The sequence below is a fragment of the Bos mutus genome, chromosome 3, assembly GCF_027580195.1.
Source record: "Bos mutus isolate GX-2022 chromosome 3, NWIPB_WYAK_1.1, whole genome shotgun sequence".
NCBI lineage: Eukaryota > Metazoa > Chordata > Mammalia > Artiodactyla > Bovidae > Bos > Bos mutus.
The window spans coordinates 106,610,036-106,622,438 of record NC_091619.1 but is presented as its reverse complement, the minus strand read 5'-3'; the positions used below and the strand labels follow the sequence as shown (position 1 = coordinate 106,622,438).

The window sequence follows — 12,403 nt, the reverse complement described above, 5'->3', positions numbered from 1 at the left end:
ACCATGGACAGCATTAGAACCCTGACTTCGCGGAAGAATCTAACAATGTCTTTCATGAAATCCTTGCTGGCAACATGGAAAAAGTGTTGAGCTGAATGACAAGGCTGCTAGATAGACTTATATTCAACCTGTATGTATCAAGGCATTCATTTATTTAACAGATGGTTATCAATCACCTACTATGTACCACACGTGGTACTAGGTGCATTGGGCAAAGTGGTGAATAAGTCAGTTGCAGTCCACACTTGTCTCTAAGATTTTCTAAGAAAGCTTCTCCGTGAGGTAACCACGAATTACAATCTAGTAAGCGCTATGACAAGGGAAGTTCAGGATGCTGTGGGGACTCATAATAGGAGATGGAAGTCAAGAAAGGCTTCCTGGAAGAAAATATATGTTTGCTGAGACCTAAAGTTATGACCAACCTAGATAGCATATTGAAAAGCAGAGACATTACTTTGCCAACAAAGGTCCGTCTAGTCAAGGCTATGATTTTTCCAGTGGTCATGTATGGATGTGAGAGTTGGACTGTGAAGAAAGCTGAGCACCGAAGAATTGATGCTTTTGAACTGTGGTGTTGGAGAAGACTCTTGAGAGTCCCTTGGACTGCAAGGAGATCCAACCAGTCCATTCTGAAGGAGATCAGCCCTGGGATTTCTTTAGAAGGAATGATGCTAAAGCTGATACTCCAGTACTTTGGCTACCTCATGTGAAGAGTTGACTCATTGGAAAAGACTCTGATGCTGGGAGGGATTGGGGGCAGGAGGAGAAGGGGACGACAGAGGATGAGATGGCTGGATGGCATCACTGACTCGATGGACGTGAGTCTGAGTGAACTCCGGGAGTTGGTGATGGACAGGGAGGCCTGGCGTGCTGCGATTCATGGGGTTGCAAAGAGTCGGACACGACTGAGCAACTGAACTGAACTGAACTGAACTGAAAGGATGACTAAGAAGTTAGCCAGAAAGAACAGCAAGAGCAGAGGTCGAGTGTAAGGGAAGACATAGTGACTTCTAGGGACTTGGATGTTCAGTTCAGAGGAGCAGGGAGTGTGTGTGAGGCAAGGAGGGACAGCACATGAGCCTGCAGATATCAACCCCAGCAGTCGTAAAGGGCCTGAAAGCATGAAGAAGCCAGTAGGATTTCAACTCTGGTTAAAGTGTGGGTGGTGGATTCAAGACCACTGAATAAAGTCGACAAACTCTGACACTGGTCATTTCCTGCCTAATGCGTTGATGGCATGGATAGATGAAGTGAAGGCAAGCATGCTCATCCAAGGCTCAGAGGGCATGAAGCATGCCAGACAACAGAAAGGGAGGCACAAAAGCTTCACTGTCCAGACCCATGGTTCTCAACCACAACCACGTTGCGGGCCCATAACCACTTACTTCTCTACCACAGACCCCTGGGGGGCAGTGGGTGGGAGGTCAAGGAGGAAGAAGAGCTTCCTATCTAAGGATAGAGAGATGGGAACAGGCTTTGGTGGTCCAGAAACAGCGAGCAAAAAAAACTGCCTGAAGGTTCAAGATAGGATTTACCAGGGATAAATGACAGGTCCTGCCTTTAGGCTCAAAAGATCAACTGCCAAAGAGAGGATGAGGGGAGTGGTAGATCAGCAGCCATACCTGCGGAAAAGATCTTGTGATCTCATGAGACCACCAGCTCAGTATAAATCAACAGAGTGAAATGGTTGCAGAAAAGGCTGAAATAGTCTGGGGGTGTATAAGCAGACACCAATGCTGAGACGCAAGGAGGGGATGAGCTTACTGTTTTCGATACATAAGCAGGACTGTGGTTGGCTCTGGACACCACACTGAAAGAACTGGGCGTCACAGGTCTGGAGAAATGCCTTTACATTTCTGTGGGGTTGACTGTGTGCCAGGGTATAAATCCAAACCAGATGCAGGGGGGCAGGGTGAGCATAATAGTAAGAACGATGGGTAACATTTATTGAGAGCTTACAACGGCTATGGTCTAAACATATTATGTGCGTTAACTCATTTAATCCTTATAAATGAGGATTTATAAAAACCCTGTAAGGCACGTGTTACTATTATTATTATGAGAGATTAAATAATTTGTCCCAGATCACTCAGGTGGGAAGTGATGGAGGCAGTCCTTAAACTCAGGCTGTCAGATTCCAGAACCTGTGAGCTTATCCACAATGTTAGATTGCTAAAATCTATAGAGAGTTTGCTTCTCTGGTGGCTCAGATGGTAAAGAGTCTGCCTGCAGTGCAGGAGACCCAGGAAGATCCCCTGGAGATGGAAATGGCAACCCACTCCAGTATTCTTGCCTGGAAAATCCCATGGACAGAAGAGCACTGGTCGCAGAGTCGGACATGACTGAATGACTTCACTTTCTACTTTCTACAGAGAGCTTCCTTCGGGCCAGCCATGTTAATTTTCACAATGATCCCTGGAGGTCAGATCTGTTGCTATCCCCATTTTACAGGTGAGGAAGTCGAGGCTTAGAGCAGTTAAGTGACTTACCCAAAGTGACACAGCATGGAAGGAAGGAATGAGGGTTCAAACTCAAGACAGATGGATTTCAGAACCTACACTGTCGACGTGTAAGTCACACTACCTTCCCTGGAACTGCAGGAAAACCAATTTTAGGGCAAATTTTGCAACAAAGATTGGAGTGGGCCAATACGTTTGCGAGAAAGAACAAAGCACAATCAAATAGTGGTGAGTTTCCTGTTATGGGTGGTATTCAATCAGAGACTAGATATCCACTTACTGGGGGTGGGGGAGGGGTCCTCCAGTGACTTAGAACAGTGGTTCTGAAAGTGGAGGCTGATGAGCAGCATCAGCTTCATCTGGGAATCCATTAAAATGCAAATTCTCAGGCCTCACCCCAGACCCACTGAATCAGAAGCTCTGGGGGTGGACCCAGCAGTCTGTAGTTTATTGAGCTCTCCAGGTGACTCAGATGCATGTTAATATTGGAGAAGCAGAGGCCTAGACTGACCCCTGGGGTTCTTTTCAGCCTGGATTCTGTGATTCTTCACTGTAAACAGGAAATGTGATGCCTGGAGCCCTGGGAAGGCCCTGGCTCCCTGCTCCTGCTTTTCCGCCCAATTGGGCAGGCTTTTTGGAATAGCATATTTCAGTTCTGCAAAGCAGATGCAGGAAGGCTTTGCAGAAGTCTCCCTCATTCCTATATTTAAAGAGCTCATCTCTGCAGTGGTTCTGAGAATACTCTTAACCCCCTTCCAACACAGTCTGTCTGCATCGGTCCCTTTAAAAGCATAAGATTTCATTGTCTCCCATGGATGGGAACACTCTTCACACAAACTGGGGTCTCAGCTCCTTCTCCCTCATCTTTTTCCCTCTGTCTTCCTTAACCCCCATTCAGCATAGCACCAAAGGATTTGGAGTGGAAGCCGCCACTCTCCCCAACCTCACCCCATTCATTATCTCCCATCTGTAAGATCACCGTGGGATTTACTCCATGGCTTCATTACCTGGAGTCTCCCAGCAGAGCCAGCAGTGCCTATCCCCTGGGGCCCACTCTCCAGCCACAGACCCACTCTAGAATTCACCAGCTTGCTTCAGGAGCAAGCTTGGACTCCCCATCCAAGAAAAACTGATCAGGACTCCCTGAACCAATCCCTCAAGAGCATCCCATAGCCAGGGTCTTCCCAGCTCTGAATACATGCAAATCACATTTCAATCAAAACACTGCAAATGTAGGGAAGAACCAGAACCTCATGGGCTTTGGGTGTGTGACAAATAACAGGCCAGGAGGTGTCTGGGAGCTTTGGGAATACAGGAGCATGCTAGGAAGAGTACCCCTTTTGCTCCCTAGCATGGCAGGTAACTGTCACAGGCTGCCGGAGACATCCATTCCATTGCTGGGTATGTGAGAAATGGGCAAATACCCACATATTGAGCTGCAGGGGGTACTGGTTCCATGGTTGGCACAAGGCACATGGTTGGCACAGGCAGAGGGCAAATAAGAAGCAAATAGCTTCACAGCTCAGAGTCTGAGGGTGGAGACAGAGCCTCCATCCTTGGGGAATCTTTTTCTCCTTAACATTTATTAAGCACCAAGTTCTGTGCCAAGAGCTTTATATACTTTATTTCCTTTAATCCTCACAACAGCCCTGTGAAGACCCTAGGAGTTTCAACAATATGAAAATTTTATAGGTCAAAACCAGCTGAAAATGGTTTAACCCAATATTAATAATTCTACCTCGTTGATGAGGAAATGGAGGCTTGGAGGTGAAGTGACTCACCCAAGGTCTCACAGCCAGCACCTTAGACTCCCACTCAAGCTCAGATCCACCACATTTCATCAAACCTGAGACATACCGTCATGTTTAAAGGTGCCAAGAAAGAAAAAACCCTGCAAGTAAACTCAAACCTGATGTGAGATCCAGACTGATTTCAGAAATGTGAAAATGTCGGGGGAAGAGTTGATGTTAGAATCAGTGAGATATATTAAGTGACTCACAGAACTTCTCTGTCAGAGAAAGCTCTAGACAAACCCACAAACACAGTTATAATCAAGGTCAGTGAGCATTAGTGAAGAAACTGCAAAGGTCAAAGGAAACAAGGAGAGGAACAGGGGAATGCAAGCTCTGTGGGGAGCAGAAAGCCTGGCTGGAGGTTAGGTAGTGTGGACTCTGGAGGTAACTGGAAATAAACCAAAGTGCGGTGAGGGTGGACAGCTCTGGGGTGCAGCACCTTTGAAGTGTGGCTGAAGGGAAGGAAAGCAAAATCAGAATGACCTGCTGTCCTCGGGTCCCCTGCCCTCAGTCCAGTCTTCTCTGATCTCCCAATCACACTCAATCAAGGTTTGGTTTCTGGAGCACAAAGAGAAGCGGAAGAAAACAGGGACTTCAGAGGAAACACAGGTGCTAATAAGCATAGGCCAGCGAGGCATCTGGAGCACAAAATTTAAGGAGGCTCTCACTGTCACGGTCAGTCAAGCAAGAGCATGGCCACCATTTGAGAGCCTCCTTAAATCCTGCTTCCTGGCGGCCACACTCCCCTGACCCCAGTCCCACCCAGTTTGTTGGTATTAGACTCCTCTCCTCCAACAAAAACAAGAAGAAATGCTGATCTTGGAATGGAACAGAATTCAAGCTTTTTTGAAACGATATCCCATCTGTCTAACTCTATGAAGCAAGCAGTCTCATCCCATTTTACAGATGGGGAAACTGAGGCCCTGGAAAACAATATGACCCCTCCTATCATGCTTGTTCCACATCTGTCACTTCTGCAGGAACTCTAAGCAGGGCAGTTTCCCTTACTTCCAGAACAGGTCAGTCCCCGGCAGCCACCATCATCCCAATCTCGCCGTGCCCCCGGAAGAAGGAACATGGTGCAGGAGAAGAGTAAGCATGGATTTGCCTGTGCTCTGGCAGAGGTGGCATGGGAAGGGGAATGGGCAGCTCTTGCACCCAGGTCCCTGCACCCCACCCAGTGTCCATGGGACAGCAACATGTTCCAGGGCCCAGCGTCAGTGGACCTTACCCTCTGATGGTCCACCAGTCTCAGCTCACAGCAAGGCAGGCTCTATTTAGAAGGTCAAAATGTGACTCTTGCTTAAAAACAAAATGACCAAACAACCTATCAGCCTGGAAAGGATGTTGGAGGGGAGATGGGGTGGGGAAGGAAGGGAGGACAAGAGCAAATTCACTGACCCCCTTTCTGGCCAGGCCACCAGCTGAAGAGCATGGAGGGAGACACAAATGCAGAGCCCTGGGCTTTCCTCAAGGCTCTGATGATGTCTTTGAGGACAGCCTGCGGGCTGCCAAGGTGAACTGTAGGCTGGAGCTCCCGGAGAGCAGAGGGATTCCTGTGGGTGGACTGGCCACACCCAAAGGAGTGTCCCACCTTTATTTCTGACTCAGATTAAAGAATTAAGCAGAGTCCAGAAGCCCAGACAAGGTGGGGTATAGACAGGTAAGGATGTACATCACATGTGCAGGAGGGGTGGGAAAGACCAAACATCTCTTTCCTCTCGGGAAAGCTTATCTACCACTTGGTCCATCTATAAGGACAGTTTGATGCTGAACACCAGTTACTGGTAGGTTTCAGTGTCACAGAGCCCATGCAATCATCCCCAGAGAAAGCCTAACAGCCCAGGACTCTGAGGCCACACTCAGCACCCAGAAGCACGGTGGTGGGGCGCTACACTCAGCACCCCTGAGTATCAGTGCCTCCTGTCTTCCGACTACACAGACTACACAGTAAAAGCGCAGGATCTGGGGTCTGGCTGGTGAGAATTCTTATCCTGCATTCACCACTTACTGGCCACGTGATCTTGGGTAAGTGACTTCACTAAGCTTAGTTTCCTCATCTGCAAAATGAGGACAATGTCTGCAGGCAGGATTGGTGAAGCCTAAACCAGATGGGGAAGGAAAAAAATATGCAACAGCTACCGGTCTCAAGCACTTACTAGTCACACTACTAGTCATTCTTTGAAAAGCACGGTGCTTGGCAGCTAGTAAGTGCTCAGTAAACCAGGGCCATTATATTTCGATTGTGTGTTGTTCCAGACCCAGGTGGGGTCCCAGGCAGGAGATGGTACAGCCACCTCAGCACAGGCACACTGCCCCCTGGTGCTCACGCGGTGGAATTGGCGCCTGCAAGAAGAGCAGCCAGCCAACAAGCCCAAGGCCGGTCTGCGTCTGCACCAGGCCCACCCTTGGCCCGTCTGTCCATCAGAGCACCTTGGCAAGGACATGCCAGGGCCTGCTGAGTGCCGGCCCCAAAGGGAGGGCTCTGCTCCTGGACTTTCAGTTCTCTCTGCTGCCAGGCAGGGCCTGGGGAGCCCCTCGGTTCCCTCTGGAAGGTCCTGAGCAAGAAAGGCGGGGGCTTGGGCGAGGGGGTGGGGGGGGGCAGGTAGAGGGAAGGTGGGGGTGAGGACGTGCAGGCTGAAGCAGTGTGGGGCTAAGGCAGGGGCAGGTGACTGTAACAGCCTGGAGGAAGCCTGGCTTCTGCAGATCAGAAACGGTCCCAGCAGTGGAGCACAGCCAGGTGCTGCCCTGCGTGGATATCCCAAGCAGCCCTAAGCTCTGAGCCTCCCCTGCATATGACCTTGCACCCCCCACCCCTGAGGATGTGGCCGTCCTAGAACCCACAGTGCATCTGTGCCTCTTCCCCCGACCCCCGCCAAGTGGGCTCTGTTTCCTGGGGACAGGACAAGGGGCCTGTGGGAACGGGGGCTCAGGGGCCCTCACAGACCCCACAAAGGAAGCAACCAAGCAGCTTTGCGTTTGGAAGGGTGGGAACAAAGAGTCGCTCCTCAAAGCCCAAAAGAAAGCAGTGGGTTGGACTTCTGAAGTCAGCTATCATGCTGGCGGCAGGGGGACCCGAGTGACCTTGGGAGGGCCTAGTCGGGACGCTGTGCTGGCTCACCCCGCATCAGCCACCTCTAAAAACCCCGGATCATCCTGACGTCAAAAGACGGTTTAGCGCAGTGCGAAGCAGGCATCAAGAAGAAATTATAAACTCCAGCTCGAGAAGGAGGGAAGCCCGGGCTGACAGGAGCAGCTGGGCTGGAAAGTGGAGGCAGAAATTCCTCAAGTTAATGCTTTCTAAGGCCCCTCGGGCCACTCCCAGGTCTTGTCGGAAGCTATTTACTTCCAGGGGGGAAAACCCTATTGATCTTCATTCAGTGCCTGTCTGCTCCAACACGGCCGCGATGTTTCAGCGCATCACCAGTCACTGAGAGAAATTTCTCATTGTTTTACACACAGCGGCTCCCAAACTCAGGAGATGAACGTTCAGGACCATTTGGGTGAACTGATGGCAGGGGATGCAGACAGGACTGACTTGGGGAGGGGACCTCATGCCCCTGGGACTGACTGCAGTGTCCGCTGGGCTTCCCCGCCCCAAGTCCAGGCTCAGAGTCACAAAACTCTGTTTTGCTCCGAGTGTAGATGCTCCGCGAGTCTGCCCGATCCGCCCACCTTCCACCCCGCCACATACACCTGCTTTATGTCTCTGCAGTCATTTGGCTCTGAACCTCCCCCCGGCTGGCTAGAGATCACCACCATCCGCTGGAGCCCCTCCAGCTAACGCCACCACTGTCTGGTTCCCTTCTCAAATGCTAGGCGGCCCTCGATTCTACATGTATGTAAAACAAGGGGAGATCTAGACACGAAACCTACCAAGGCATTGACAGTCCCCATCAGCCCACACTAAAAGGAAACCTAAAATCACAGAATATCCCAAGCATCATGGCCAGCTCAATAGTTTACAGATGAGGAAACTGAGGCTCCGGGTTGGTGGGAGAGTGTGACTTGACCAAGATGGCTCAGGAAATTGGTGGAAGGCAGAGTAGAAAACCCAGGCCTCCTGGTTCCCAGCCCAAGGTCCCTCCACATCAGTGTCTAGGTCTAGTAGCCAGGAAATCCAGGTCCCCACATGAGGCCACAGAAGCACTGGAAGGACCCACGCATTAAGCTGCTTTCCGTGAGTTAAGACTAGGATCCATCTGAACAATAATAACGATGATAATAATAATAACAAAATGCTGAACAATATGTCTTGAAAATCTTCAACGAGCAACACTTGATAACAACACACAGAATACATCTTCCACATATTCATATAAAATAATCAATGATCATTTTTTTCCTGCAGACTACAATCCAATTACTCTCTCTCCCTCGCTCTCTCCCTCACTCTCCTTTGTTACTTGCAAACCATCCAAGCAATCAATGCCTTGACCTCTCCCTCTGATAGACACAATTACAAAAAGACAGAGCAATGCAATTCATCTATTCAAGACGGATTGTTTGAACACTCTGTCACACTGCTGAGCTATCCATCTCCTTGTCTAAGAGGAAATTTAAGCCCCCAAAAAAGGCACAAAGAGACGGGGCGGGTATGCTGCTCCCCAGTCCAGAGAGCCCCTTGCACACCTGCAGGAAACCCCTCTCCTGGGCTGGTGCTAGGCGACGCCTGCCTACTGGAGAAGGATTCGGCTCCCAACACAGCCAGCGCAGGCACCCATCTTGGGAACCAGAACCATCCAGCACACCCAATTTCCAGGGCCTCAATTCCTGTGGCCCCAGCCAGAGCCCTGAGATCTCAGGGCTGGAGACAGAGAGAGAAAGGAGAGGGCATTGGGCCCAGCCAAGGTGTTGTGTTTAGGTTTCAACACACGGTTCTCTGTGTGTGTGTCTCTCTCAACACACCACGTCCACTGCCCTTGGCTCCTGCTGAGACTCCAGCCTGGGCTCAGAAGGAGGCAAATTCAGCTCCCCAGGGAGCTCCAGAGAAACCCAGGGATCTCAGAGCCTACCCATCCTCCATCCAAGCTGGCAGAGCTCCGGCGGTCACGTTTGGCATTGGCACAGCACCCCAGTCCTCGGGCTGGGAATCAAATGGGGCAGGGCTCTTGGATATAAATGGCTTGGGCCGACACGCTAATTAATCCTGGGGCTTAATACGAAGAAGATTAGAAGAGAGGAGGGCTTTGCCATCCTTAATTGCATTATTACACGCTGAACCCAAGAAAGGGCGGGCAGGCTTGGGGCTTCCCCTCAGGGCAGTGAGGAGTCCCCCGGTGAAAGTCAATTTCACGGTAAGAGGAAGCGGGTGAGGATACATCATCCCGCCCCTCCTCAGTGCATCCTTGCCTGGCTTCCCTCACCTGCTCTTGTCTTCCTGGGCCCCCAAAGACCACCACCCCCTGACTCTGGGATTTGAGAGTGCCCCTCCCACCCCTGCAGGGGAAGGAACACAGAAGAGGGAACTGCAATGCGTGGGCTGGGTGCAGAGCACCTTTTGGGTCCCCCTCTCTTCTCCCAAGGGCACCCTATCAATCAGGCCCCTACACACACACACACACACACACACACACACACACACACACACATCAAAAACAAACAAACAGAGGGAATAAAGGAAGTCCTGGCCCACTACTAAGGGGCTGCCTGCTCCTGGAACGGTGACCAAACAGGTCACTGGGACAGGCAAAGGTGCAGAGATAGAAACAATATTTTTGGCTTGCCTGGAGCAGTCTGGGCTGCAAAGGGTTAAGCCTGGTCGTGAGGGCTGTCCCCAGAGTCGGGTGCTTGGATTCCTCTGCCTCAAATATCTGCCTGCTGGGGTCCTGGGCAGGAACAGGAAGACCCCAGCGTGGGCAGAGCTGAGGACTGTGTTCTACCCTCGTCCAGATGTCCAGTTCAAGAGGACCTGGAATCCAGGGGAGAGCAGGGAGGAGAGAGAAGGGATTTCTGATTGCCTCCTAGGAAAACCTCAAGTACGGAAGCCAAGCTCGATATCGGTTGCCTGCACCCCGTCACGCCGCGGGCAGCCCAGAGTCCGCGCCTGGATTAGAGCCACAGGGGAGGAAGGCGGCCCTGGCTCGGCGGAGCCAGATGCTGGTGGGGGCGCCTCGCGAACCCAGGCGGCCCAGGTCTCCCGCCTGGCGGCGGGCGCAGGGCCTGCGTGGCCGAGGCTCCCGCCTGGCCAGGCCGGGCCCAGCCCTGGCGGTCTCGGGCCTGGGACACGAGCCCCTCCACCCTCTCCCCCGCCACCACTCTCCCTCCCCGCACAGCCCTGAGCGCTGCCTACGGGATGCCTGGGGCGGCCACAACAAAGTTAAAGCCCCGAGTAAGAGTCCCTGGCGAGAAGAGACGCGGAGACGCGAGAGCCTCAGAGCCGCGCGCAGACCCGCCAGCCGCCGCCAGCTGCTGAGGGATTTCGGCTAACTTTAAAAAACCGCTGGCATCCCTCTCCTCGCCTTCCCTGCTTGCGCCGGTCAGGCTCTGCGCTGCCCCAGGCGGGGGAGAGGCCTCTGCCGCGATGGATGGCTGGAGCGACCGCGGGAGGGGGCGACCCTCCCCTGCCCCGCGCAGCGGGGCTGAACGGGGGCCACCGAGGCCGAGGGCGGCCACCGGGAGAGGAGACCGGCCGTCCTCGTCTGGCGAAGCCGGACCCTGCTTCCCCGCCACGGCCGCTCGAGCCCTGCCCCAGGTCGAAGCGAGGGGCCCGCGGGAAGCGGGGAGAAACAAGAGAAGTTGGCGCCTTCCCCAGGGTTCCCGCTTCGCGGAAGAGCCAGGTCCCAGAACTCGGTCTGCGGCCGGTCCTGCTGGCAGTCGCGGGCAAATGCGCCCGCGACTCAGGCTGGGACCCGAACGCTTCACTACACTCCGCCGTGTGGCGGTCCAGGAGCGCGCCAAGGGCCCCTCGCCCGCCGCAGCCCAGCTGCTTCCTTCCCAATAAGTAAGGCCCGTGACCCCGGCTTGGGAACTTTGTCCTCACCGGGTCGAGCTTCTGGTGGTCACCCGGTCCCGGCAGACCGCAGAGACGTTAGGAAATCTCTTGGGATCGCGTTCAGTGGCCCCCGTTCCCGCCCCCGCCCGGGCGCACGGAGACCCTCGGCTCCCGGGAGCCCTTACCGATCCGGATGACGTGGGGCATCCCGCGCGAGTCTGGGATCCAGAAGGCGCACACGAGGAGCCCGGCCCAGTATTCCCAAACCAGACTCCCGAGGCGCCGCCAGGGAGCGGTCATCGTTGGGCGCCGCCAAGCGTGCCCGGGGCGCGGCCGTGGCGGGCTCCCTGGGGCGGCAGCTCTAGGCGCGGGCGCGCAGCAGCCCCCGAGGCGCCGCCTGGCCCAGCAGCCCGGCTCCTGAGCGCCGCTGCGAGTGGGGGGCGCCCCGCGGCGCCGCGCACATCTTACTGGGGGGCCGCCCCGCCGGCGCCCGCCCCGCCCGGCTGCCGCCCACGGGCCGCCCGCGAGCGATGCTCCTGGGCTCCGCCCGGGCTCCGCTCGGACTCAGCTGCGGCTCGGGTCGGCTCTGCTCCCGCGCGGGCTCCCACCTGCCCCGGCTGCCGGGCGCTGGCAGGCGGGCTGCACGCGCGTCTCCGGCCGCTCCTCCTCCAGCCGCGGCGGATGCTATCGCCCGGGCTCGCACAAAGCCCCGGAGTGGAGTTGCACGCGCGCACACACTCCCTCCCAGCCCCCTCCCTCGCGCCCTGCCTCCCGCCTCCCGCGCCGCCCGCGCTCCCTCCGCGCACTCCCCCGCGCACACACATTTCACACTCACACCCGCCGAGGCGTACACTCGCGAGCTCACACCTGCGCAGGGGGCGGGGAAGGGGGCCCGGGACCCGCTTTAGGGGGACGCCCGGAGAACGAGGACTCTCCTCGCTTCTCAGACGTCCCCATCGGCCCTGCGGCCCCCGGTCCCCTTCGACTGCGAGGGCACGGAGCCTGGGAGCCGGGCGTGGAGCACGAGAGCTGGCACCGCGAGCTGGGAGACGGCGGCAGCCTAGCGGCCCGACCAGCTGGAGGAGACGCGCCCGCCGGGAGCAGAGGGACCCGGAGCCCGCCGTCCGCGGAGTCTCGCCTTCCAGTTCCCACGCAGCCGGCACTGGCTGGACGGCAGCGGCCGGGGACTGACCCAGGAGCCGGTTTCCCTCCCTAAC

At 54.7% G+C, this 12,403-nt stretch overlaps 1 protein-coding gene across 1 annotated transcript in view; it reads right to left on the bottom strand.

The window, feature by feature from the left end:
- GRIK3 (glutamate ionotropic receptor kainate type subunit 3) overlaps nucleotides 1–11,819 on the bottom strand; it is a 252,701-nt gene extending 240,882 nt beyond the window's left edge. The window contains exon 1 of the mRNA XM_005893256.3: nucleotides 11,372–11,819. Within this exon, the coding sequence (XP_005893318.1) occupies nucleotides 11,372–11,486 (115 nt within the window). The 5' untranslated portion in view covers nucleotides 11,487–11,819. The remainder of the gene's footprint in view (nucleotides 1–11,371) is intronic.
- Nucleotides 11,820–12,403: the final 584 nt, after the last annotated feature.